The sequence below is a fragment of the Rhinatrema bivittatum genome, chromosome 17 (genome assembly GCF_901001135.1).
Source record: "Rhinatrema bivittatum chromosome 17, aRhiBiv1.1, whole genome shotgun sequence".
NCBI classification, from domain to species: Eukaryota; Metazoa; Chordata; class Amphibia; order Gymnophiona; family Rhinatrematidae; genus Rhinatrema; species Rhinatrema bivittatum.
Genome location: NC_042631.1, coordinates 14,390,253 through 14,415,218, shown reverse-complemented (window position 1 = coordinate 14,415,218; position 24,966 = coordinate 14,390,253). Strand labels below are relative to the sequence as shown.

Below are 24,966 nucleotides of genomic sequence, written 5' to 3'. Positions count from 1 at the left end.
TTGGGGAAAAAGCACAGGACGGCTTCTACGGCCAAGTCCAAAAGCAAGGCACGTTCAAGCAGCATTGTCTGAATTATCAAGAAGGCTGCCCACCCTGTAAAAATGTTGATAGTAATTTTATTATTGGTTTGACAGTGCTTGTTTTTGATTGTTAATAATATACTACCCTTAACATAAGGCTTGAGGGTAATCTGCACGGAGTGGCAGTCACTAACATAAGAAACTTGCTGGGCAGACTGGATGGAACATTTGGTCTTTTTCTGCTGTCAATACAACGTTTCTATGTTACTGTGAAAGTCTGCGGGTAAAATGTACCTACAGGAGATTTTCAAAGGAGTTAGGCATCTAAAAGTAGGAATTTTCAAAAGGCCATTTACATGCATAAATCCTTTTGACAATTCAGCCCTATGGAGGCAATTTTCAAAGAAGCTATGCACTTAAAACCTTTTCAGAATCACCTCCTTAGGCTCTATATCAATGTGGGCAGATTTTAAATTACCCCTTAAGTTATAATTTTTAAAAAAAGCATTAACGTTTTCAAAGGCAGATTCCCATCCTCTTGTCCCCTGTTTTCTAGTAAGAGGGCATTTGGTGTGCTTTTCGGATCTACTTTCTAAATATGTGCAGGTCAGCAAATGCAGAATATGGGCACCTGGCTTGTCATAGGTCAAACTATCCTGCTCATGTGGCAGAAACCGTTACTTTATGTTTTGTTTTGTTTTTAATTATAATTGATGACAACACTGGACCATGGCTGTTGGGTCTCACAACCTTCCTTTCATAGAACAGTTTGCAAAAATATCTGACCCTAGCTTGGGAGAGGGCTATCTGATTGGCATTTTCCATGCCTCCATAGCAAAGTCGTGTTTCATCCAAGCGCTTCTAGACCTGAAAACAGGAGGGATATCATCGTTAGCTCGCTGGTGGAAAAATAGCCTCATTCTGTCCATATTTTTAAGGAGGATCTGCAGTGCTTGAACTGTACAGGAAAGGCAAGAAGGATTTAAACAAAAAAGCATTTTTCCTTCCAGGTGGTAGAAAAAGGTTTTTTTGTTCCAGGCTATAACTGAGCTGGCAATATAGGGATGAGTGCATTGTTCCCCACTCCCCATTCAGTATATCCGGAAACAGATTTGCATGAGGGGAGAAAGAGGTGGGCCATCTAGGATCACCCTGGCAGAACACCACAGACAATCGGGGCTAGAAAGCAAATGGTTTCCTTTTTCTATTGTATGTTTTGAAAAAAAGGGTACGGCCATTTAATTCTGAATATGAACTGCGAACAGTTATGATGTCTGGGGCATCATCACTGCCAGAAACATTTCATGGCCAACTATTGACTATTGTAAACCAGCTGCCGTCCAAGGAGCTGGGAGAGCTCCTCACTCCAAAAGGAAGCAAAGCCAAATACAACAGAAAGATAATTTCTTGCTCTGAAAACTACCTTTTATTGACTGAAATAACACCCTCCCCCCTTTGCTGCAATGACTCATCACTCCACCCCACATGCAGAGATTAAATGACGTCCAGGAACAAATCTCCAATGATCAGTAGGGATGTGCATTATTGGCTGATTCGTTTGAGTCATTTGGCGGTACACACGTATCTCGTGAATGGAGAGTATGTGCGCACATCTGTTGCCGAACTCTATCCTTTGTGAGCTTGTGCTCTCCATTCATGAGATACACGCGTACCACTGAAACGAATCAAACAATTCAACCAATGAATACATATGCCTAATAATCAGGACCTGCTTTAGGGCCATGTCACAGTTATGTATTCTCACCTTGGGCTATCAAGGAGAAGCAAGTTATAAATATGAATAAATAAATAAAAATAATATATGTGGGGGTATTCCCCCAAAAGTTATGTGTATAAGTGCAAGCTCTTTCCCAGTCTTGCCCCAAGAATGCCTCCCCCTACTGCGGAAACAAGAGTGCATAAGGAGGCCCTATGCATGTCCCTTTATTCACATTTGTGGTGGGCAGTTTTCTAAAGGCCCAGCCAGAGCACTGTTTTTTACCCATGGAAATGGCTTTTACAAAAATACCCTTTTACGTGTCACCTTTGTGCAATGGCTGGGACTCCCTACTTCTCGAGAGCCATGAGCTCCTGTCTCTATAGCACCCCCAAGCCCCTGCTGGCCCTGGTTTTAAGCCTGGGTGCGCTGCACTTTCAGGGCCTGATTTTGAAATGAAATTTACACGCTTAAAATTGGGTTTTATACGTATAAATACACTGTGCCCATGTAAGTGGGCTTTTGAAAATTGCTACAACATATTCAGTTGAAAACTGCCGTGATAGTATGTTTCATTAACACGTGTAACTCCTTTGAAAATTACCTCCTTGTCGGTGAATTTTAAAAGCCATGCGTGTGCCAAATTCAGGAGATGGCCGTGAGTCTAGCGCGTGCGCGTGTCCCCCCTGATTCTGTGAGGTGGGGCGGGGATGGGTGCGCATGTGCCGATGTAAGCAGATTTTGCATTGGAGAAGAAAGGGGCACGGTGTGGGCGGAGCATGGGCATTCCGGGGTGTGGCCAAGAGATGAGCAGGCAAGAACCTCTACACCTGAGTGAGTGCCCGCGTCCTGTGCTGCAGAAGTTTACTTTTGCTATGGAGGGAGGTGTAAGCTAAAAAAAAAACACCCTGAGGGGTTTAAGGGATCTGGGGTAACTCAGGGAAGTTTAACTCAGTTCAGTTAAGTTGCATCTAAATTATTGTTTCGATTTAATTACTTTTACAGTTGTTTCATGTTCAAGATTTCATATGTTAACCCATGTTGAATGTATAACGCTCCGGCGTATGTTCCTGTTCTCTGTACACTGACCGTGATATCTCTGATGAGCGGCGGTATATAAAAAACTTTAAATAAATAAATAAAAATAAAGAAAGAGCAGGCCAAAGAACCAGAAGGGTTAGTGGGACCTTGCTCCTGAGAGGGTGAGCTGGTGGACGAACTGCGGAAACTGGTCACGGCATAGATGCCTACCTGTTTTTGAAAGTCCTGCACTTGCGTGTCTGAAACCTGACTTTACGCGGCTGTGAGCGCCCGCTTGGAAAACCGGGCGCGCACACATAGGCGTGCCGAGGTTACTTTGTAACGTGAGATGGTAACTTTCAGAGCAGTGCGCAGGGACACGGCCATTTTACAACGTACGTAACCTTATCAAATAGCCTGGCCGCACGCACCTGTGCGAGCAAATTTAAGTGGGACTCACCCCGACGTCATCGCCCGTTTTCCCAGTTCATTCCAAGTTCGTCCAGGTGAGGGATAGGACTTCCAAACCCCCCTGCCCCCTAGTTTCATAGCCATCTCCCACCCCCCCCCCTCCCCCGTTAGCCCCGACCTTTAAAACCCCACTGACCTGCCTGGTTTTTTTTTTTTAATTTTATGACGTACACGACATCCATAGCAGAAGTAAAGTTAGGCGGCGGGGGGCCCTGGTGCGCGCCGGCCTTCACGCGCAAATTTTAGGTTAAAATCCCGGAACGCCCATGCCCCGCCCACATCCCGGCCCTTTCTGAAAACTTTCCATTTGCGCGCCCAGCGGCATTGATGTGCGCATCTGGGTGGCTTTCAGAATCCATGCGGCCCAACATATTTGCATATCCCCTAAATTGCCGTGCACGTCAGGCTTTTAAAGTTCACCTTTCGGGTTTTAACCACGTGTTTGATGTAGAAGCGTCTGGGAATCCTCCAGATCCTCGTTACGGACTGAACTCAGACAGAATGCAAAGGGAGCACCCGGACGCTTTTGGCTTTCTATGTGCCTGGTCCTGCTGCCTCAGCCTGCGGCTCCTTGTCTGCCGCGCCTGTTGCAGGGAGAGTCTGAACAATAGGGAAGATTTTCTGTACCCAAGGGAAGGATTCACTTCTTTTGCAGGTTGGATCTTTCCCTGGGGCCTGAAAGTATCTAAGATACCGCATGCTGTCAGCCATTCAGCTCGTTACTGTGGTTTAACCCATTGCACAAACACTTCATTGCTGGCGCAGTCAGGGGGTGGTCTCATCGTACATGTCATTCTGGCAAAAAAAAAAAAAGACGACTTATTGCACATTATTTATTTATTTTGTCTCGGGATGACCTGAAAGATTTTTTTTTTTCTCTTTGCATTTTCTGATGTAAGGGGAAGCTCTTTGCTTCAAACCATGCATTTTATCAGCAGATGATTAATATAACTTTCAAAAAGTCTTTAGAACCTTGCCTGTGTTTCCAGACTGGCGGGCTGTGTTTTAGCTCTTAGTGGGATTCCTGGTTGGAGGTCATTCATACTGAGTGAAATAAGGACTTTTCTTTACTTCCTACCCTTGTTTCCATGGTCGGAGAGCTGATTTTCTTGGCTTCCTACAACAGATTTTTGTTGGAAATATGGATTTATTTGGATAAAAAAAAATGTATTTTCAAAAGCTTTAAGCAGTTCTTAGACAGATGGTGCTCTCTCTGAATATAATGCATAATTTTTTAGTCTTTCGTATGCAGTGTATAATATTTTTACAGTAAATTTCAGTGAACAAAATGCATCAGAGACAAATTTGTGACTCCCTTGCCATAAAGTCCCATTTTCAGAAGAGTTGTGCAGGGACTGTTAGTCTGGCCTTTGTGTGCTGAACGACAGAGTGAATGATTCAGTTAAGGACTCTGTGCTGGGACAAGCTGGGGAAGCAATAGAGGTAATCCCTCAGTCCCATACTGGGCATCAATCCCCACCTGGTCATTAGGGATCCCTCCACCAGTCTGGTTTTTGGGATATCCACCATGAATGCACATAAGATATATTCACATACGCCTCCTCTGTTGTATACAAGTACAGGTCGTGCAAATTCATTGTGGATATCTTGATCCTCGAGAACCAGGTTGAGGACCCCCTTGCTCATCAATGTTTGAGGGGAAACCCCCTGCTCTTTTATTCTTCAACCTCCAGGAGAAGAGGCCCATTACAACCGATTCACCCTGGTCTCTGCGCCGCATTAAGACCAGCCCTGCCATGGTGCCTAGTGCTGGGGTGTGAGGTCAGAGGGAAGAAGGAAGGAAGGACAGAAAAGCTCAGCAACGGCACATACAGGTGATAAAAGTGAGCATCTGGACTTTCAGAAGGCATTTGAACAAGTCCCTCATGAGAGGCTCATCAGGAAATGAAAAAAGCCATGGGATAGGAGGCAGTGCCCTGACAGCTGGGAAGGAGGGGATACAGGGACAGGGAATCCACTTTGATTTCGCTCTCTTCTGCTTGACTTGCAGAGCAAACGTCTATCTCTCCTGGGTTTTCATTTTGATAACACTGAGAAGAGAGGCAGCTCCAGATTTGCTCCTAACATTTAGAACAGGGTAATTATCTACAAGAGGGTGACATGGTGGAACTGCAATTAAACTGAGGCATAATTTTAGCTGCGAATAATATTAATGAGTAAACGAATATATAAAGATTGTAGTGCATGGTGGGTGCCTTGGAACCTTCTGAAGAAGATTTAATGTGGTGGACAAATGCCTTTACACAGACTAATATTTTGTAATTTAATCATAGCTGGAAAAAAAAAATAACTGATGTTCTTCCTACTTGTGTTTTTGTACATTTTAAAACTCTCTTCTTTCCGTTAAAATGTAAGAAAAGCTAACTGGGGATGTGATTGCGCTTCAAATGAAATGGGAAACGTTAAGGAAATTTCCCGTTTTGTTTCATTTTGAAAACAAAGTGAACAAAACCAAAAAGAATCGTATTTGTTTTTTTGTTTTCAAATGCCCCTCCTCACCTCTGCTGCCACCAAAGCTCCCTCTGCAACGCTCCCACCTTGGATTCTCCCGGATTCTCCTCCAACCACTTATCCCATCTGTGGGTCTAAGGGACTGGCGTGGTGCTGCCTTGCTGAGTATCCTTCAAACTCGTGCCGGGGACCCCTAAGGACCAGTGCCTTCGTGTGCTTTGGGGGTTAAATCAATTCCTTCGTACAACGCAATGGCACTGGAGACCCAGTGGGAATTGCTCCTGCCCCTTATGATAGGGGTAAGAGGTTGGGGAGGAGAGCGTCTATGGGGGGGGGGGGGGGGGGGGAGTCCTGGTGACGGTGGCGAGGAAGAGGGTGGCATGGACTCAACGGTTTTTCTTTTCGTTTTGTTTTTCATTTCCTTTTTTCATGTGTTTGTTTTCTGTTTTAACTAGATGAAACGAAAGAATAAACAAAAAAGAAAACAAAAGAAAAATAAAATGAACTGCGAAGATGTTCAGTGCTCAGCTCTAAAGCCCATCCAGCCGAGCTGCACAAACAGCAGGCCTAAATCTAGATTTAGGGGAACTTTTGGCCGAAAACCCAGCCAATTAGGTTTAAAGATTAGAAGATAAATAAGTTATGTTTGCTGAAACGAGACCTGCACTTTTTTTTTACGTGAAATGTCTAACTTTCAGAGTGTATCTTATAGGATCTCAAAGTGCATGTAGAAAATCCCACTTACCCAACTTATATAGACATCAACTTAAATTCTAAAACAGCACAAGATCAGGAAAAATGCAGGAGGCACACACAGACCAAAAGGCAGGAGAATGTCTGATGACAAAACATGCTTTTGGATGTGTTTGTTTTTTCTTTCTTTTTAAATGACCACCTGTCTTTACATCATTTATTTCACTTGTTTGGTTAATTCTAAACCCTAATAATAACAGGAACTGAAGCAGGACATGCCTGCATTTTGTATTGGGAGCTTCCAGTTCCGGGGATGACTAGATGGGAGGTAGGGACCAGTGTCTTGCCCAGTTGACCAGTCAGAGAGAGCTGACATTTTTCAAAGTAATTTCAGCATTTAGGTTTGTGAATTACTTGATGAGGCGTGACCTTGTAGAGCTTGCTAGAATGCTTGGCCCATAACTTTAACAAATACCTAATTCTATGCAGAAGCTGGAGGGGCAGACATCCCTCTCGCCCATGTGTTAATTATTTTTGCCAGCTCAGGCAGGTTTGGGGGCTTCAGGATGTTACAGCTGCTGATTTACTGGTGTTTATCTTTAATGGAGAATCTGGTGAACTATTCCTTTCAGTCCACGGTCTGTGCAATCACCTGACCTGGCAAAAGACATTACTTCAGCTGGGGAGGTTTGGGAGAAACAGTAACTCCTTTCACAGGAGTCAATCAGTCGGCGGTCTTTTTACCTTTGTAAGGGAAACTGTCTTTTCTCCCTTAAACATGTGGCACGGAGCAGCCAGGCCTCAGCGCTGACGATTCCCAGCTCGCTCTGTCTTTATAAAGCCTCCATTCGGTGTCACACATTTGGTCAAATAAATATCTGCGAATATCCATCCTGGGGCATATTTGGCAAACAGATATTTGGACTGACTTGGAGAATATCTGCTTCCACCTATACGTTTCTGCATGCCGCTGAACTCACAGACCAGCAACATGTGATGCCCAGGCTCTGCCAATCACACTGTTGAGTAAATAGAAAAGAGCCTGTCTCAGTCCTCCTGAATGGGGGACAGAAGGTCGAGGGGTCACCCCCCCCCCCTCGACCTCCTGTCCCCCAGCTGAGTGCTCCTTGGTGGCTGGGAGGAGACCATCAGTGGCACTTCTGGAGGAAGCCTATCCCCAGGACATCACCTCACCTTCCCTTCCGACCCCAGGTGGCAGTGGATGGAGGGGGGCAGCGCCATGACCCTTCTGCAGCGGTCTCCCATCACTTTCCCCGGCAGATCATGCTCGTGTGCTAGGAAACAGCCTTCTCCTCCTGTCCCAGGTTTAAACAAAGCGCCCGCAGCACGGCTTTGCACAGCTTTTTATTGGCGAGCATCTATCATTTAACTTGAGAATAATCCCCAGCATCGTGAAGGCGCAGGGCGTGCTTGGCGCCAGCAGGGGCCGCTGTGGAGCCGGGCAGCCCCGGGGATAAAGCGCAGGGAAGCCACGGTCGCCCTTCACTGGTCCCCCCGGTACTCCCCCCCCCCCCTCCCCGAGCAGGGCTGGCAAGGCGGCGAAGCTGTGGTGCTGCGGGGCCAGCAGAAGAGGAGGGAACGGAGCTTGGCCCAGCAGGATCGGCCGAGGCCGGCAGCTTTTTTTTTCCCCAACTTGCGCCTCCCCATCGCTTTCTGTTGCCAAGGATGCGAAGGGGTGGTGGAGGGAGAGGAGAGGGAAGCAGGAGATCAACAAGCCCTCGGCGGCGCTCCCCCTCCTCCTCCGGCGGCTGCCTTGCGAGGTAAGAGGATAGGATTGGGACTTTGGGGGGGGGATAGGAGCGGACCCGGAGAGGAGGCGGCAGCGCTAGGTTCCTAACACCGGAGGAAGGGGCTGATGGTGGTTCAGCAGGTCCCCCCTCTCTCATCTCTCACCCGTGGCTTCACATTTGCAGAATCTGGGTCGGGAAAGCTCGGAGGGAGACGGACGAGGCTTGCACACACCTTGGTAACAGCGCACGGGAGGATTTGGGGGAGGGCTCCTGGGCAAATTAGCTGCCCTGCAGAGCAAAGCAAGCTCCGAGTTTACTCAGGGCGAGTCCACCCCGGGGGAAGAGCCGGGCACGTTTGCCAAGGCAAACATGTGCAAGCCCGGGCTGGGGAAGTTTGCCTTGCATTCCCTCTTCTGCTTTCGTGTGCTAAATATTCCGCGCCTTGTAGCCTGCAGTTCAGCTTTTCTCTCCCTGCCTCGTGGAGCCCATCTCTGGGTTAACCGGGTGCTCTTTCTTGGGTGGAGAGGGTTCGTCTTTCAGGAATAGTTCTGCCTTTGTGTATATGGTGTCCTGGTTCAGAGTTGCATTTTTTACATGTTGGCGAGTTACTGTCATTTATTAAATGGCTTCTTACAACTGGTGTAGCAAGTCGCTTTGTAAAGTGAATTCCATATGCAATGCACACCTTGAAAGAAAGGTTGCAAGGAAGTGCTTCTCATCTCACCCTGGTAGGACGAGAGTTGCATTTTCAGTTTGTGCCTATGAAAGGTCTCCCCTCTTAAATCAGAATTGGACAGCTTTAATATTGAGATTTGGCGTGTTTTACAGCTATGAAACAAGAGAATGGCTTAATCTGTGCCAGTGTTTTAGCTAATATATATTTTTCTTCTGCTGGAATCCAGTTAGCGATTTCTTACTGGGTTTCCCCATCTTATTTCCTCCCCTGAATAAACTCGGGATCCCAGCCTCCTTTTAAAGGCAGCTGTGGGGCCCTAGCTTTAATCTCAATTGAAATTCTGCTTTTTGGCACCTCAGAGTGGAAGACATTCAGGTACTGTAGGTATCTCCCTGTCCCCAGAGGGCTCACAATCTAAGGTTGTACCTGAGGCAATGGAGGGTAAAGTGACTTGCCCAAGGTCACGAGGAATGGTAGTGGGATCTGAACGCTGGTTTACAGCCTGCTGCTCCTCCACTCCTGCCTCCATGAAGAACAGCAGCCTACGGGCATCCCACCCAGATGCGACTCTTCTATTTTTAGATATGCACTTTCCCCCTGGTTTGCACTGGAACATATCCCATGCCTTGTGCCATCTATACTCAGAAGAAGGCAGGGAAAAGCGGGCACCGTAAGAGAAGTTAGGGAGGAAAGAAAAACTGCCAAGTACAGAAATTAAAAAAAAAAATTGAAAACTAGAACCCCCTTCGGTCACCATCCATGGCACACGCCCTTCAGTGAGGTTTAGAGCTATGTAATTAAAATCCGAGGGATCACAAAAAATAATTATAAACAATTATCCCCAGTCCCCAAAGTCAAACCAGGCAACGTGTATGTTAGTGTCAGTTTATTAACACTGCCCTCAGTCATATAAATGGTCTGCCTAACGTCATTACACTGAAAGACCTCAATGCATAGCTCAGACGGAGATGGGAGTCACTGAGTATTTACTGCAGAATTTATTCTTAACTCTTCCTCCCTCATCACTCCAACCCTAAGTCCCTCTCACCCTTCTCCTCTGTCTCCTAGGTTCTCAGGCTGGTCAGCTTTAGTTCTCTTTGGCCCCTTGTGCATGGGCAGACTAAACCCCTCTCACACACACACGGTCTGAGTATCACATGCTCCCTGCCCCCAGACACATATATATTCTAAGTATCACACACACACGCATTCAGTTTCAGCATCACACACAAACACACACATGCGGTTCCAGCATCTCTCTCTTGTCCACACAATCTAAGTATCACAATCTCCCTGCCTCCCTAGACACACACAAACATGCCGTCTGAGCATCACAAATGCATGTACACACACAAATACATGGCCCGACTTGAACACGAACATGCAAATGCACAACCTGGGCACTGCACACACATTTACCAGTCTGAGGAAGTGAGCATCAAATACAAATACACTTACACACGATGTTAGGAAGACACATAATGTCGCACATGAATATGCACACCCTGAAGGCCACTCACAGAGACTTGAGTGTTACACACAAGCAGAATCCTGGTCTCACCTGTAGAATCCACACATCTATAACCTCATACATGCTGCTGTGTAGCTCAGTTTTTCTTTCAGCAATACTGGTTAATAACTTTTCTATTTAATAACTTTTCATTTCCAGCCCATCCCCTGACAGCTCAACCTCATGGCACAGTCTCAGCCTTTTCCCATCACTCTTTAGTCCTTCTTTAAGTTAGGACCAAAGGATATTGTTTCTGTCCCTACAGCTATTTACAGCTGCACAAATAATACTGCTTCTCTTTACATACTAGCATGACCTGTCCAGTACAGACATGAGGGCTGCTTTCCTTCCATCCTCAAACCTACTAGATCTCCCTTGCTCATTACTGTTGCAAAGATACAGAGTGGATCCTTGACATAAAATGACTATTCCTAATTTCTAATAACTTTGGGGCTTGTATGACTTTCCTGCCTGCTTCATAAGTGTGAAAGGTGTTTGATGCCTGTTGGAAATGCTGTCTTTCTGAAGAGTCTTCCAGCCTGCTCCTCAGCTACCCACCCCAATGTCTGTTTTTAGTATGTAGATAGGTTCCTTAGCAAAGACTTAGAGGTCCATATTCAGTTGCTGTGTGGTTCTTCTAATTAACTGGTTATACAAAGCAGGCTAACTATCAAGGTATGTTCAGTAGTGCAGTCTTAAAGTTAGCACGTTCTGTATAATCTGTTAACTTTAGGTCAGCCCTATGGCCCAACCAGAGTTAGCCACAGAAAGTAACCGGCTAACTTAAGCAGCTGCTCATCCTAGAACATCTCCTGCCTACCCCCAGACTGTCTCCATTTTATCTGGCTAAATTCTAGCCAGATAACCAGTTACCTGGCTAGGATTTAGCAGGATAAGGGCTGAATATAGCCAGGTAAGCCATTTAGATGGATCACTATTCCGTTATCCATCTTATATGGCTTTTGAAAATGGACCTCCACATTTTTCACCAGTTGGGTTATCAAATACCTTACATCGGTACTCAGTAAAGCCTGCCTGTCCCTCAACTAATCACATCTGGGTTTGGTTTGTGTCTTCTGTAGTTTTACGGTTGAAGGAATAATTAAAAGCTTTTATGAGGAGACCGGGGTAGACGTTCTATAAGGAAGGCTGCAGCCCATTCGCATACTTTTCCCAGCTGCCTCGGAGGTCGACTGGAGGTCACCGCCACCCACCTCAGGCCTGAGCTTCTCCAATCCCGCATTCCTTGAGCAGCCGGCCAGGTACTAGGGAGGTTGCAGGGCCTTTCTTCATTTCCTATCACTCTCCTGCATGTTCTCTTCCAGATGCTAATCCTTACTAACACCAAATCCACTTCCCCCATTGTCTGCCTTCTTTATCTTACCTGCCATTCTGTCATCTGCACTGTCCACTGCTCTGAGAATAAGCTTTCTTCCTCTCATCCAGTCATTTCTACTCTCCCTGACAGCCTCTCATCCATGTCGCTGTTGTCACAGCTCTCCCTCTCTTCTACGTATTCTCCTGTTCCTCCTCCTACTCTCAGCCAGGGATATCAATCCCAATCCTTGCCTTCCAATGCAACTTTCACCCAATCAGTGCATATCAAACTGTTACTCCCTCCCCCCCCCCCCGATTTTATATTATTATTCCCCTTCTCCCTCCCGCTTCTCTTCCTTTTTCATGCTCCCTTTGGATTACCCATTCTATTTGCAACAAACTTGCCTATATTCACGATATCTTTCTCTCATACCTTTAATCTCTTTGCTTTGACTGGCTTAAGAACATAAGAAGTTGCCATACTGGGTCAGACCAAGGGTCCATCAAGCCCAGCATCCTGTTCCAACAGTGGCCAATCCAGGCCACAAGAACCTGGCAAGTATCAAAACATTAAGTAGATCCCATAGTACCCAAAAAACGAAGTCCTCTGAGGACTCTGCTTCAGTTGCTGCTCTCTGTTATGGACGTTATCTTTTCTCCCATACAACTCACCCAGTAGGCCATGGTGGGGATGTTGGACTGCTACTCTCTCCTACTGTAAGTTTCAACCCCTTATTCCACCTTAATCCCACTCTTTTGCTTCCTTTGAGGCTACCTCCATCTGCCCATTCATCTCACTACCTCTCCAGGTAGCTGTCATGTATTCACCCTATGATAAATCCCCATCTTCCTTTCTTACCAACTTTGATTCCTGGCTTTCCTTCTTCACTGTGCTATTTTTCCCTTCCCTTATTCTTGGCAATTTTAACTTCTGTGTTGATGACCCCTCTGACTCTTATGCTTCAAAATTCCTTTCCTTGACCAGGGGCAGATTCCCGATGACGACCAGCCCGGGGATTCGCCACCCAGGACGGCCCAGGAGATACCACGTGGTCTGCCGAGCATGGCTCTGTCACAGCCGCGCTCGGCAGACCACATGACTAGAGTGACCGGTCCACTGGGGGATGCCCGATCCCCCGATAGGGCAATCCACCCCTGTCCTTGACTCCTCATTTGATCTGCAACGCTGCTCTACCGTTCCTACTCTCAAGCATGCCTTGACCTAGTGCTTTCCTCCAAATGCTTTCTCTCAGATGTTTCCACCTCAGTTTTTCTTATTTCAGACCATCATTTGATAACTTTCACACTAAACCACCCTCATCCAGGCACTAGCAACACATTCAGAAATCTCCAAGCCGTCAACCCTTGTATGCGCTCCAGTACTATTTCATCTCTCCTTTCCTCCACTATATTGTCTGAATCAGTTGATAAAGCAGTTTCTTCTTACAACACTATACTCTTCTTTGCTTTAGATAGCCTTGCCCCTCCCCTTTCACATCCTGTAAAGCACACCAAACCCCAGCCTTGGCTCATCCTTAGAATTCACTTCCTATATTCTTGTGCCCACTCTGCAGAACATCTCTGGTTAAAATCCCATGCCCATGCATTTCAAATTCATGATGACTTCCTTCCAGTCTGCTATTGCACTTGCCAAGCAAGACTACTAAGTCCATCTAATAAAATGTCTTGCATTCAACCCTCACCATCTCTTTGCCACACTCAGTTTCCTACTTAAACTTTGTTGCATTTGATGGCGCACAAGGACAGCCCGCAAGCTGTTGCCCTCACCTTCATGGCTGGCATGCTCTAGCTGGCTGCCATTGTCCCAACATCGGGCTTCTTAAAGGGACCATGGCAGGAAAGTCCCCGCGGCTCCTATTGATGATGTCATCCTCTTCACCTTAGAAGAGGGCAGTTCCCTGGATACACACTGTCTCAGCAACAGGTCCTCCTATGTTCTGTAGTGCATGTTGCTTCCAACCTGTTCCAGTCTTCACCTGCTCACCTTATTCCAATCTTTGTCTGCCCAGCCTGCTCCAGCCTTATCCTTCTCTTTTCCTTTCCCTCTGATTGATATACAGTTCTGACCCTCACCTGGACTTTCGATATGCCTGACTGCCACTTGCCTATGACCTTATCCTGGCCTTGGACCATGTCCCTTCTCATCAGCAGATACCTTTGCCTAAGTCCTGCCAGGGAACGTGGGCTGGTGAAGGTGAAGCTCCAGACCGGTCTCTGCTTCGCCTGGGTCTGCCTGCTAGCGGTAGAACCTGCAGGGCTCCTCCCTGCAGGGAGAGCCAATATCACCCCAGTGCAAGGGTCCACAGATACAACAAACTTCCTTCACTTCCCTTTCTCCCCTTCACCCTCTGCCTGGACTATGGCTGATTTCTTCCATGACAAGATTCACAAAATTAGTTACCTCTACCTGCCTCTCCCCCACTTCTTTCCTCTGCACATCTCCTGGCCTCCGCCACCTTCTCCTCTTCTGAAATCACAGTAGAGTATAAACTGTCCATCTTCTCTCTTCTTCAAAACTCACTACTTGTTTCTCTGACCCCATCCCCACTCAGCTGTACCTCTACTGCAATCATACCTTCCATCTGTCACAATCTCAATCTATTGCTTTCCACTGCTACTGTTCTGGCTGCTTTCAAACATGTTCTGACCACACCACTCCTCAAAAAACCCTCACTACCTGCAGGAACGGTGGGAGGCATTAGGTGAACTAGGCAGCCACCTACGGCGCTGGAAGTGGGCAGGGTGCAAAGGCACTGCAGTCAATTTGAAGGCATGGATAGCGCAGTGCATTCATTGATGAGATTGCCAGAGAGAGAGAGAGAGATCATGTGGTAGGGTAATGTCACCACTTAGGGTGGTTGAACATTTTGCACCAACACTGCCAACTATTGTCCCATCTCCTTCCTACCACTATCTTGATTTTCTTTCATTTCAAGCAATTCTTGATCTATTCCAGTCTGCTTTTCACCCTCTACATTCCACAGAAACAGTCCTTGCCAAAGTCTCCAATTATGGCTAAAACTAAAAGGCATGATTTTCAAAATAATTTACTTGCTTAAATCTGGGTTTTACACATGTAAATGCACTTTACCATTTAAGTGGGCTTTTGAAAATTGCTACAATATATGCCATTGAATTGTCAATAGCTTTTCCTGCATTAAGTATTATTTGTTATTGTTTGTTATTTATTTGATTTATATTCCACTTTTCAAGTATTTCAAAGTGAATTACATTCAGATTCTGTAGGTACCCATGCAACATGTTTAGATGGCTTTTGAAAATTGCTATGACAGTATGTTACATTTACATTCATATCTCCTTTGAAAATTACCCCTAAAGTCTTTACTTAATCCTTGTCCTCCTTGACCTATCTGCAGCTTTTAACACTGTTGATCACTACCTAGTCCTTGATACTCTGTTCTCACTAGGATTTTGGGACTCTATCCTGTCTTATTTCTCTTCTTCACTCTCCCAGCACACGTTTAGTGTTTTCTCTGGTGGCAAATTGACAAACAAGAGTAGCAAATCACCTGGACCAGAAGGTATAAATCCCAGAGTGTTGAACAAACTGAAAACTGAAATTGCAGACACACTATTAGTAATTTGTAAACTATCTTTATAATCATCTACAGTATCTGAAGATTAGAGGGGTTGCCAACAGACCATCAGTTTTTTAAATGGATTTCAGGGGTGATCCAGGAAACTACAGATGAGTAAGCCTCATGTTAGTGTTGGGCAAAATGGTAGAAACAATTATCAAGAACAAAATTATTGAACATATATCTACTCATAATTTATTGGGACAAAGCCATACATGGATTTAACCAAGGGAAGTCTTGCCTCACCAATCTACTATATTTCTTTGAAGGCATAAAACAAGTGGCTAAATGTGAGCCAGCTGATATAGTGTATCTGGATTTCCAGAAAGCATTTGACAAAGTCCCTCATGAGAGACTTCTGAGGAAATTGAAAAGTCATGGGATAGGAAGCAGTATCCTATTGTGGATTAGGAACTGGTTAAAAGATAAAAAAACAGAGAGTAGGGATAAATGGTTACATTTCTCAATGGAGAAAGTGAATAGTGGAGGGCCTCAGGGATCTGTTCTGGGACCACTGTATTTTAATATATTTATAATTGACCTGGAAATGGGAACAAGTAGTGAGATGACCAGAATTGCAGATGATACAAAATTATTCAAAGTTGTTAAATCACAAGGAGATTGTGAGAAATTGCAAGAGGACCTTGCAATACTGGGAGGCTGGGCATTCATATGGTAGATGACATTTAAAATTGACAAATGTGCAAAGTGATACATTTAGGGAAGAACAATCGAAATTATAGCTACACAAAGCAAGGTTCCACATTAGGAACACCACTCAGGAAAAGGATGTAGGCATCATCATTGATAATACGTTGATATCTTCTGCTCAGTGAGCAGCAGCAGCAGCCAAGAAAGCAAACAGAATGCTAGGAATTATTAGGAAAGGAATGGAGAATAAAACAGAAAATATCATAATGTCTCTCTATCGCTCCATAGTGCAACCTCATCTTGAGTATTGTGTGCAGTTCTGGTCATCACATCTCAAAAAAAGATGTAGCAGAATTAGAAAAGGTACAGAGAAGGGCGGCCAAAATGATAAAAGAGGTGGAATAATTCCCCTATGAGGAAAGGCTAAAGAGATTAGGACTCTTCACCTTGAAGAAGATAAAATAGAGGTCTATAAAATAATGAGTGGAATAGAACAGGTGAACACAAATGTGTTGTTTACTCTTTCAAAAAGTACAAAGTCTATGGGACAGGCAATGAAGTTATTAAGAAGTAAATTTAAAACAAATAGGAGAAAATATTTTTTCACTCAATGCATAATTAAGCTCTGGAATTCTTTGCCAGAGGCTGTGATGAAAGCTGTTAGTGTAGCTGGGTTTACAAAAAGGTTTGGGCAGTTCCTGGTGGAAAAGTCCATAAACCATTCTTAAGGTGGACTGGGGGAAATCCACTTCTTATCCCTACGATAAGCAGCTTGGAATACATTTATCCCTTGGGATCCTGCCCTGGTACTTGTGACCTGGATTGGCCACTGTTGAAAACAGTATACTGGGCTTGCTGGATCTGTGGGCTGACCCAGTATGACAAATCTTATGTTCTTATGTACTGCCATCCCACTATCAATTAGCTTGCCTCAGGGTTCTGTTCTGGGCCCTTTTCTCTTCTCACTGTATAAGAATTTCCTTGGTGCTCTAATTTCCTCTCATGGTTTTCCTTACAATCTTTATGCTAATGATTCCCAGATTTTCCTCTCTACACCAGAAATTTCATCAGGAATCCAGTCCAAGATCTCAGCCTTCTTGTCTGATATTGCTGTTTAATGTCCCACCACCACCTTAAACTCAGCATGGCCAAGACAAAGCTCCTTATCTCCCCCCACCAAGCCCACCTCTCCTCTTCCTCCTTGTTCTTTTTCTATAGATAGCACCAACCGCTTGGAATCCTCTTCCATTCCTCTCTCTCCTTCTCTACACATATCCAAAACACTGCTACATGTGCTGTTTCTTTCCCTGTAATATCATCAAAATCCATCCCTTCCTTTCTGAACATGTTGCCAGAACCCGTATCCACTCTCGCATCACCTCCTGCTTAGACTTATTGCAATCTGCTTCTTCACTACCGTCCATCCAAAATTCAGCTGCACGACTTATGTTTCACCAAAGTCTCTTCACCCATATAACCCCTTTTCTCAAGTCACTACATTGGCTCCCTATCCATTCCTTCACACAGTTCAAGCTCCTCTTGCTCACCTACAAGAGCCTTCACTCTGCAGCTCCTCACTACCTCTCCTCTCTTATCTTTCTCTACACCTGTCCTCTTGCGCTCTACTCATCAGACTAGTCACTCCTATCTATGCCCTTCCCCTCTACCACCAATTCCCGACTCCGTGCTTTCCACCTGGCTGCAGCATAGGCTGGGGATAAACTTCCTGAGCTGCTGCATCGTGCTCCCCATCCTGCCTTATTTAAATTCCATCTAAAACCCCACCTTTTTTGAGGCAGCTTTTAAATCTTAACTCCTGATTGTCCTATTTACAGCCTCATTAATTTTCAACCATTGTCTTAATAAATGAAATTCCCAAAGTCTCTTTTGCTCTGTATGTTTGCCTTGATTAGATTGTAAGCTCTACTGAGCAGGGATTGTCTCATTTTTTTGACAGTGCTGCGTACAGTGCAATACAAGTGTTAAATAGTAGTGGTGGTAGTAGTACGCTTTCACTGCAATAAATAACATTAGGAAGATCAGTAGCATCCATAATCAGAGCTCTCCTTCAATATTTACAACCACAATATCACAACTGATGATGGTAACATAGTAATGATGGCAGAAAAGGACCAAATGATCCATCCAGAATCAAAAGCCTCAGTTCTTCTTTCTCTGTGTGTTTTGTCTGTCTGTAAGCTCCATGGAGTAGGGACTGTCCATTGTGCGTCTCTGTACAGTGCTGTACATTTGGCATTATGTGCTCTGCAACTCACGATGATATTACTCAAAATAACGTGGAAGGTGAGGTAATGGCTTGCACCAAACGGACACGGCAGCTCAAATGATGCGCTCCCGTTTCTGGTGCACTGCCCCTCCTTTCTCTGTCAGGATCCTAATGACCCCTTCACCTCGGCTCACTTAGCATCTGATTTTCTAAGGCTTTTCTCGCATTCTCTCTCCGTGGGAAGAATGCCTGGGGCCCCCTTAGCCTGATCTTTTTGACTGGAAGGTTTCACCCTTGGCACGTTACAGAAAGATCCTTGCCTCCGAGGGCTCTGCTGAACACATTACGGGACTCTTGAATGTATTCACTAATTAGTTCCTAATCTGCAACTTTGTATGGCCTCCTGAATGGGACGTAAAATTACCAGAAAAAATGCAATGCATCCAGTAAAGTTACTTTTCCGTTTTCAAGAAAATCTGTTTTAATTCCCAGTACTGTTTGTTGCTTCACTGCTGTCGCTCTACTTTCAGTTCAATGTTCAATTGTTTGATGATCATTTCAAGTGGCAGCCGTAAAACAGCCCAAACCTTCCTCGTACCCCTTCACTAAAGCAAATCTTATAGGGAAAAATACAGCAAATTTCAATCAATTGCATTTAATAAACCCACAATGGACAAGATGAAGGGACGTCTAGGCCCTGCTTACACAAATACAGCCCAAAGCCCCCAGCACTGCCAGAAGTCCCTCCCCCTCAAAGAATCAGAGCCCCCTCAACATTATCAGAATCCTCCCCCCCCAGCACTGCCAGTCCTATCCCTACAGAGCCAGAACTCCCCAACGCTGCAATAACTCCCAACCCCCCCCCCCCCCCCCACCACACAATCGGAATCTCCCCAGCACTGCCAAAGCCCTCCTCCCGCCCACATAATCATAGCTGCACCCCGGACACACTCACTGCCCCTCATAAAATCTACTACAGGATGTATGAGAGGGCGGAAAGGCCTTGTGCTTGACCGACCATAGTAATACGGTGCCAGGCTCACGTCTGGAGTAGGCCGGAATGGAAGGGCTGAGTTAGGGAAGGGGGTGGGGGTGGGCGGTTGGGGAGTAGTTAGACTGAATTTACAGTCAGTCAGGTTGGGCTGTTGCTCAGTTTAATTTTGAACTTGGATGAGCTTGGAGCTGTTTGGCTCCTGGGGCGCTAGGCCTGTAGGGTAAGCGGAGGAGTTTGGGGGTTTATGGCTGTGCAAAGGGGCACATTTTGTTTACCTGCCGTCCGTCGCAGCCGCGGTTGCATCCCTCCCAACCGCCCTTATATGGTCAGGGCCGTTATCTGGGGTGTTCTTTCTGCTTTGTCACAGCAGGGGGGGGGGCGGCGGCGTGTTGCCCGAGCCAGTCGGGGGTTAAGTGTTATGCTGAAATGTTTGCTGAATTGACAGCAGTCATGTCTTGACCTAGGGGAGACAACTGGGTGTAGTTGTCCCCATATGGTCCTTGCTGGGAGATGGAAATGAATTTGTGTTGTGCAGGAGGAACCTGCTGGCCGGGTGGCTGGTGGTGATCATCTTGCCGGCTGGTGGCGGATGGTCAGCGGGAGTTCCTTAAGCTTGTAAGCAGAGGGCTGTTTGTATAACGTAATGAAGCTGCAGCCTGTTTGATTCCAATCTGTTGTCAGTGTGTTCATTATTGGTGCTTGTAAAAGGGCGGATGCCGAGGGAAGTGTATGTCCTGGCTACCCATATTACGATCTGATGAACTAGCTGCAGACTTCTGTGGCTGCACTATAGGTTTTTTTTTTTACTTCAATAGGTCTTTTACTTCCAAAGAGGTTTGCTGAATTTTTAGAAGGTCGTATGTTCCAAGCTGTATGAGTAATTTATTTCAAAGTGTGCTGAACATGATCTGGCAGAGAAAGTGTGCTACAAGAATAACCGGTGTAAATTCTTTTTCCTGTCTGCTCTGTATTTTTCAGGCTGAGCTCAGGTGCACGGTGATCACCAAACGCCGACGGGTTCTTGCGCTCTGTGGCGACCCTGGATGCGCCTCTGCCTCCTGCTCAGTTTGGTGACAGGCTGAGTTCGGATTGTGGACAATACGATGAAAGGATCGCCGTGCTTAACGTGATGGCCGGAAGTGGCTCTGACCTGTCAAATAATAATATTACCAGGGCCGAACCATTGCCCTGCGTCTCGGAGGTGAATAATGATAATATTAACCGTTGTTAAATGAACTGGCCTTTCAAGGTGAGAAGGGACAACTTGGGATTCGCTGATTGCACAGTCTTGGAAGAATCATGAATGAGCTCAGACTCTGCAGCCTATTGTCCATCGCAACATTCCTCAATGCCACATGAAAGTGCCTAGTGAAACGTAACCAAGGCCAGACTTCCTGGAACAAAAGTCAGTGGGCTTAGTCCCCCTCCCCACGCCAACATTTATGTGAAAACAGAAATCTGAACACAGCTGGGGTTCCAGGGTAATGCGGAGTTTATAAAATGAGTTCTATGCTTGCGGACAATTACTGGCTGCTCAGCGGCTTTGAATCAAAGAAGATCTGGGGGCAAAGTCTTGTTGCTTCTATAAAGCGCCAATAAATAATAAGAAAGAATCTGCATGCACATATGAAGAAAAGGCACATCTAAAAAAAAAATGGAGGTTGCTATGGTGAGTGCAGAAAGCTCTGGCTGCAACAGCCACCTTCCTTACGGATATGCCCAGGCCCGTGCTGCTGCCCGGGAGAGGGAGCGTGAGCGCCTTGCACACTCGCGGGTGGTGGCAGAAGGAGCCTCCGGAGGTGGAAACCAGCAGCAGCAGCAGCTGCAACAGACCCGCGCCTCCTCCCATGGCAATGGCCCGGCCCAGCAGCAGCTGCAGCAAGAGGAGTCCCAGAGGAAAAAGGAGAAGAAGAAAAAGCGCTGGTCCCTGCTGGAGGACCGGAAGCGGAGCCGCCTTCAGGTCAACCAGAGCAGCGGCACTTTCCCCTCCGAGCTGGTGCCCAGCGGCTCCGAGGAGATGATGCTGAAGGACAGCGAGGAGCCTGAGGAAGACAGAAGGCTTGATTTGTGCAGCGTACGCGAGGAAGAGACGGACGAGGCGTCATCCTTCGTGGGAAGGCCACCCCAGGACAGCTACGACTCGGTCTACAGTGAGTTTGAATGCTGCGAGCGAGTGGTCATCAATGTTTCTGGCTTGAAGTTTGAGACGCAGCTGAAAACCTTGACTCAGTTTCCAGAAACTTTGCTAGGGGATCCTGAAAAGAGGATGAGATACTTTGACCCCTTGAAAAATGAGTACTTCTTTGACCGAAACCGTCCAAGTTTTGATGCAATCCTTTATTATTACCAGTCAGGAGGGAGACTAAAGAGACCCATCAATGTCCCTTTTGATATCTTCTCTGAGGAGGTAAAGTTTTATGAACTTGGGGAAGAAGTTATTCTAAAATACAGGGAAGATGAAGGCTTTGTGAAAGAAGAAGAAAAGACTTTGCCAGTCAATGAGTTCAGAAGGCAGATTTGGTTGCTTTTTGAATATCCTGAAAGTTCGAGTCCAGCCAGGGGGATTGCAATTGTTTCTGTTTTAGTCATTTTAATATCCATCATCATATTCTGTTTGGAAACATTACCAGAGTTTCGAGATGACAAAGATCTTATTTTGTCTGTGGGCAATGGGGCATTTAATGAAACTTTGCTCTTGGATAGTGGACACACGGCGTTCAATGATCCTTTTTTCATCGTGGAAACGGTTTGCATCATTTGGTTTTCCTTTGAGTTTACAGTGCGATTCTTTGCATGTCCCAGCATGACAGGTTTCTTCAAAAACATCATGAACATTATTGACATTGTCTCCATTTTGCCTTACTTCATCACCCTTGGCACGGATCTTGCACAGCAGCAAGGCAACGGACAGCAGGCCATGTCCTTTGCCATCCTGAGAATAATTCGCTTGGTCCGTGTGTTTCGCATCTTTAAGCTCTCCAGACACTCCAAGGGCTTACAAATCTTGGGGCACACCCTTCGGGCCAGCATGAGGGAGCTGGGACTTCTCATTTTCTTCCTTTTTATTGGAGTGATTTTGTTTTCCAGTGCTGTTTACTTTGCGGAGGCCGATGAACCTTCCACCCACTTCCAAAGCATCCCAGATGCCTTCTGGTGGGCCGTGGTTACCATGACAACAGTGGGCTATGGGGACATGAAGCCCATCACTGTTGGGGGCAAGATAGTCGGGTCTTTGTGTGCCATTGCAGGTGTGTTAACCATTGCTTTGCCAGTGCCAGTGATTGTCTCCAACTTTAACTACTTTTATCACCGAGAGACTGAGAATGAAGACCAGACCCAGCTGGCCCAGAATGTGATCTCTTGTCCCTACCTCCCTTCCAACCTCCTGAAGAAGTTCAGAAGTTCCACCTTGTCTTCCCTAGGGGATAAATCTGAATATGTGGAGATGGAGGAAGGCGTAAAAGAATCTCTTTGTGTCAAAGAGAATCAATGCCAGGGCACAGGGAATGGAAATGATACTATTAAAAAAAACTGTCCAAATTTGAAGTCAGTGGAAACTGACGTGTGAGTTCTTTTGAACATTTCCAAATGCATTTATCCCTTGACGAGTGCAGTGATTAACATGAATTATGCAAATGAATGTCTCAAACAGAAAAGTTGCTGGTTATATATAAAATGCAGTGGATTCCTTGTATAAGAACATCCTTTCATGGGACCATGACAAAATGATATTAAACACATATTGCTTTTGGAGGAGTAATTATTTATTTCGCCATGTTTACATGCTGTATTGGCTTTGTATCATGTTACTTCATGATATAGTGCTGTGCTGCACTCACATTGCCAGCTCTCTGACTTTGCTGTGAAAGTAACTCCTTCTAATCTACTCGTATGCACTTCAGTTTTAGTTCTGTTCAGGTTTCCAATTGTAAAAAAAACAAAAAAACAAAGCTGTAAAATAAAAAAAAATATTTTTTTGATCTATACTGTAGAAACAGATTTATGTTGCCTTTTCAAAATAAGACCAGTGGTGTCCCCCCCTCATCTCAGAAAACAGGCAAAAATAAAAGAAAGCAAAATTGCTAATTTCTAGATTTTCTTTTTCTGTGTTCTGTGCATCTGCAATGGTAAAAACTGCAAACCATGAAATGTTTTTTGTTTTGTTTTGGAGACCCACCACTCTGCCCCAGCTCCTGTGGGCTTCTGGAAGTTTTCTCTGCTGGTGCTTCAGCACCGGGCACCTTCATAAACACCATCTCTCTCCAGACTTAGCCTAGTTGTCTCGACAAAAGTCCATGGCCAAGGACCACAGACCATAGCTCCTCCTGGACCCTGTCACTTGTGCACCCTAATTTTGGCTCCTAGTGTCCCCTGTCGAGTAGTATCTGAGGCTCCTTCTCCCACAGGGGGGGATTATTACCTCCATAGTGGCTCTGGCTGGCCTGAGGAGCACCAGCTGGCCTTGGTCCTGGGAATCAAGTTTGGGTCTTCTGCGTGGGCCAGACCAGCAATCAAACTTTTCCATTGTGTCTATTTTGCTTGTTGATCTTGCCGGGTACATGTGGACTTTGAGGTGGCAGGAAAAGCTTTCATTTGCTTAATGGAAGGACACAAAAATATATGTTTTTATCTCCCTTATAAGCGAAACATTCCAATGTATGAAAACATAGGGTCTTGGTTTGAAAAGCATTTCTCCCATTAGTGCCCGTGGTCGGATACTGGAAAGTCAGGACTCGTTCAGGACTTAAAGAGGGTTCCTAGAAGCACAGCATTTTTACAATCTGGGGGGGGGGGGGGGGCAGGGAACCCACACCGGTGCAAACTCCATGGGCACTTTGTACCCACAGGGGCCTGCACCAGTAATCGAAGCAGGATTCCTCGGATAGGTTTGCTCTGTTGCTCCAGGAAAAGAAACCTGGGGGGGATTTGTCCTTCCTTGCTTTCCACGTGGACCCTTTTTCCGACCAAAAGAAGTCGCAGGGTTTTGAAAATCCCAAACTGCAATGCATCCTTGCCTGCTCCGCCCCGAGCCCAGCCAGAGGAATAACAATCCGGGTAGAATCAGTGAAACTGCCAACATTAACCCAAACAGAGGGCGGCCATCTTTCCAAAAGTCCCTTTCTGCCAGTAAAACGCTCTTTTACCCGTGGAAATGGCCACAAATTGCCTCTGAACTTCTTATATGTGGAATCCACTGTGATTTTGTTATTCATCTTGTTTAACGCACTGTCTACAATGAAAAGCCTGGCAGAAGATATGTAGAGAAATGTCAAACTCTGGGTCTCCCTTACTAAACTTTTTCCCCCATAATGGGAGAAAAGCCTTAGTAACTCAGGCCCTTCATCAGGAGAAAGCCAGCGTTTTGTGCATGGTGAGACGGGAGTGTTCATTTCAGACTCATTTAAACATGCGCATTGGGTAAAGATGGCATCGAAAGGATATTTTTTGTACAGTCGCTGGGCAAAATCAGCAATTGGTTATTTACCCCTCAAACTCCATCACTTAAAAAGTCTTAGAAACACTGTAAAACAGAGTACATTATTCTAAAGAGTATGTATGTATATATATATATATATATATATATATATATTCTCATATTCAAATTTTATCTTATTTGCAAGTGGAAATGAGCGTTGGTGAAGCTGCAGAATTTTATAAAGCTGTTCGTTTTGATATTCGTCTCTAGGAGGTTTGCAGATTTATTTATTTTTTTTAAAATAAAACAGACAAAGTGTTAAGTGGTAAGGACAGAGAGTGAGAGAAAAAGAAGGTGACCTGGAGACTTTCGGTGCGGGAAGAGGCTCCCTGCTGTGACTGTTTCCTCCT

At 45.5% G+C, this 24,966-nt stretch overlaps 1 protein-coding gene across 1 annotated transcript; it reads left to right on the top strand.

Annotated features, from left to right (window-relative positions):
- The first annotated feature begins 7,950 nt into the window (after positions 1–7,950).
- Positions 7,951–22,891, top strand: KCNA4 (potassium voltage-gated channel subfamily A member 4). The gene is made up of 2 exons (XM_029582860.1): positions 7,951–8,175; positions 20,119–22,891. The coding sequence occupies exon 2, from the start codon at positions 20,795–20,797 to the stop codon at positions 22,706–22,708; it is 1,914 nt and encodes a 637-aa protein (XP_029438720.1). The 5' UTR covers positions 7,951–8,175; positions 20,119–20,794; the 3' UTR covers positions 22,709–22,891.
- The last annotated feature ends 2,075 nt before the right edge of the window (positions 22,892–24,966 follow it).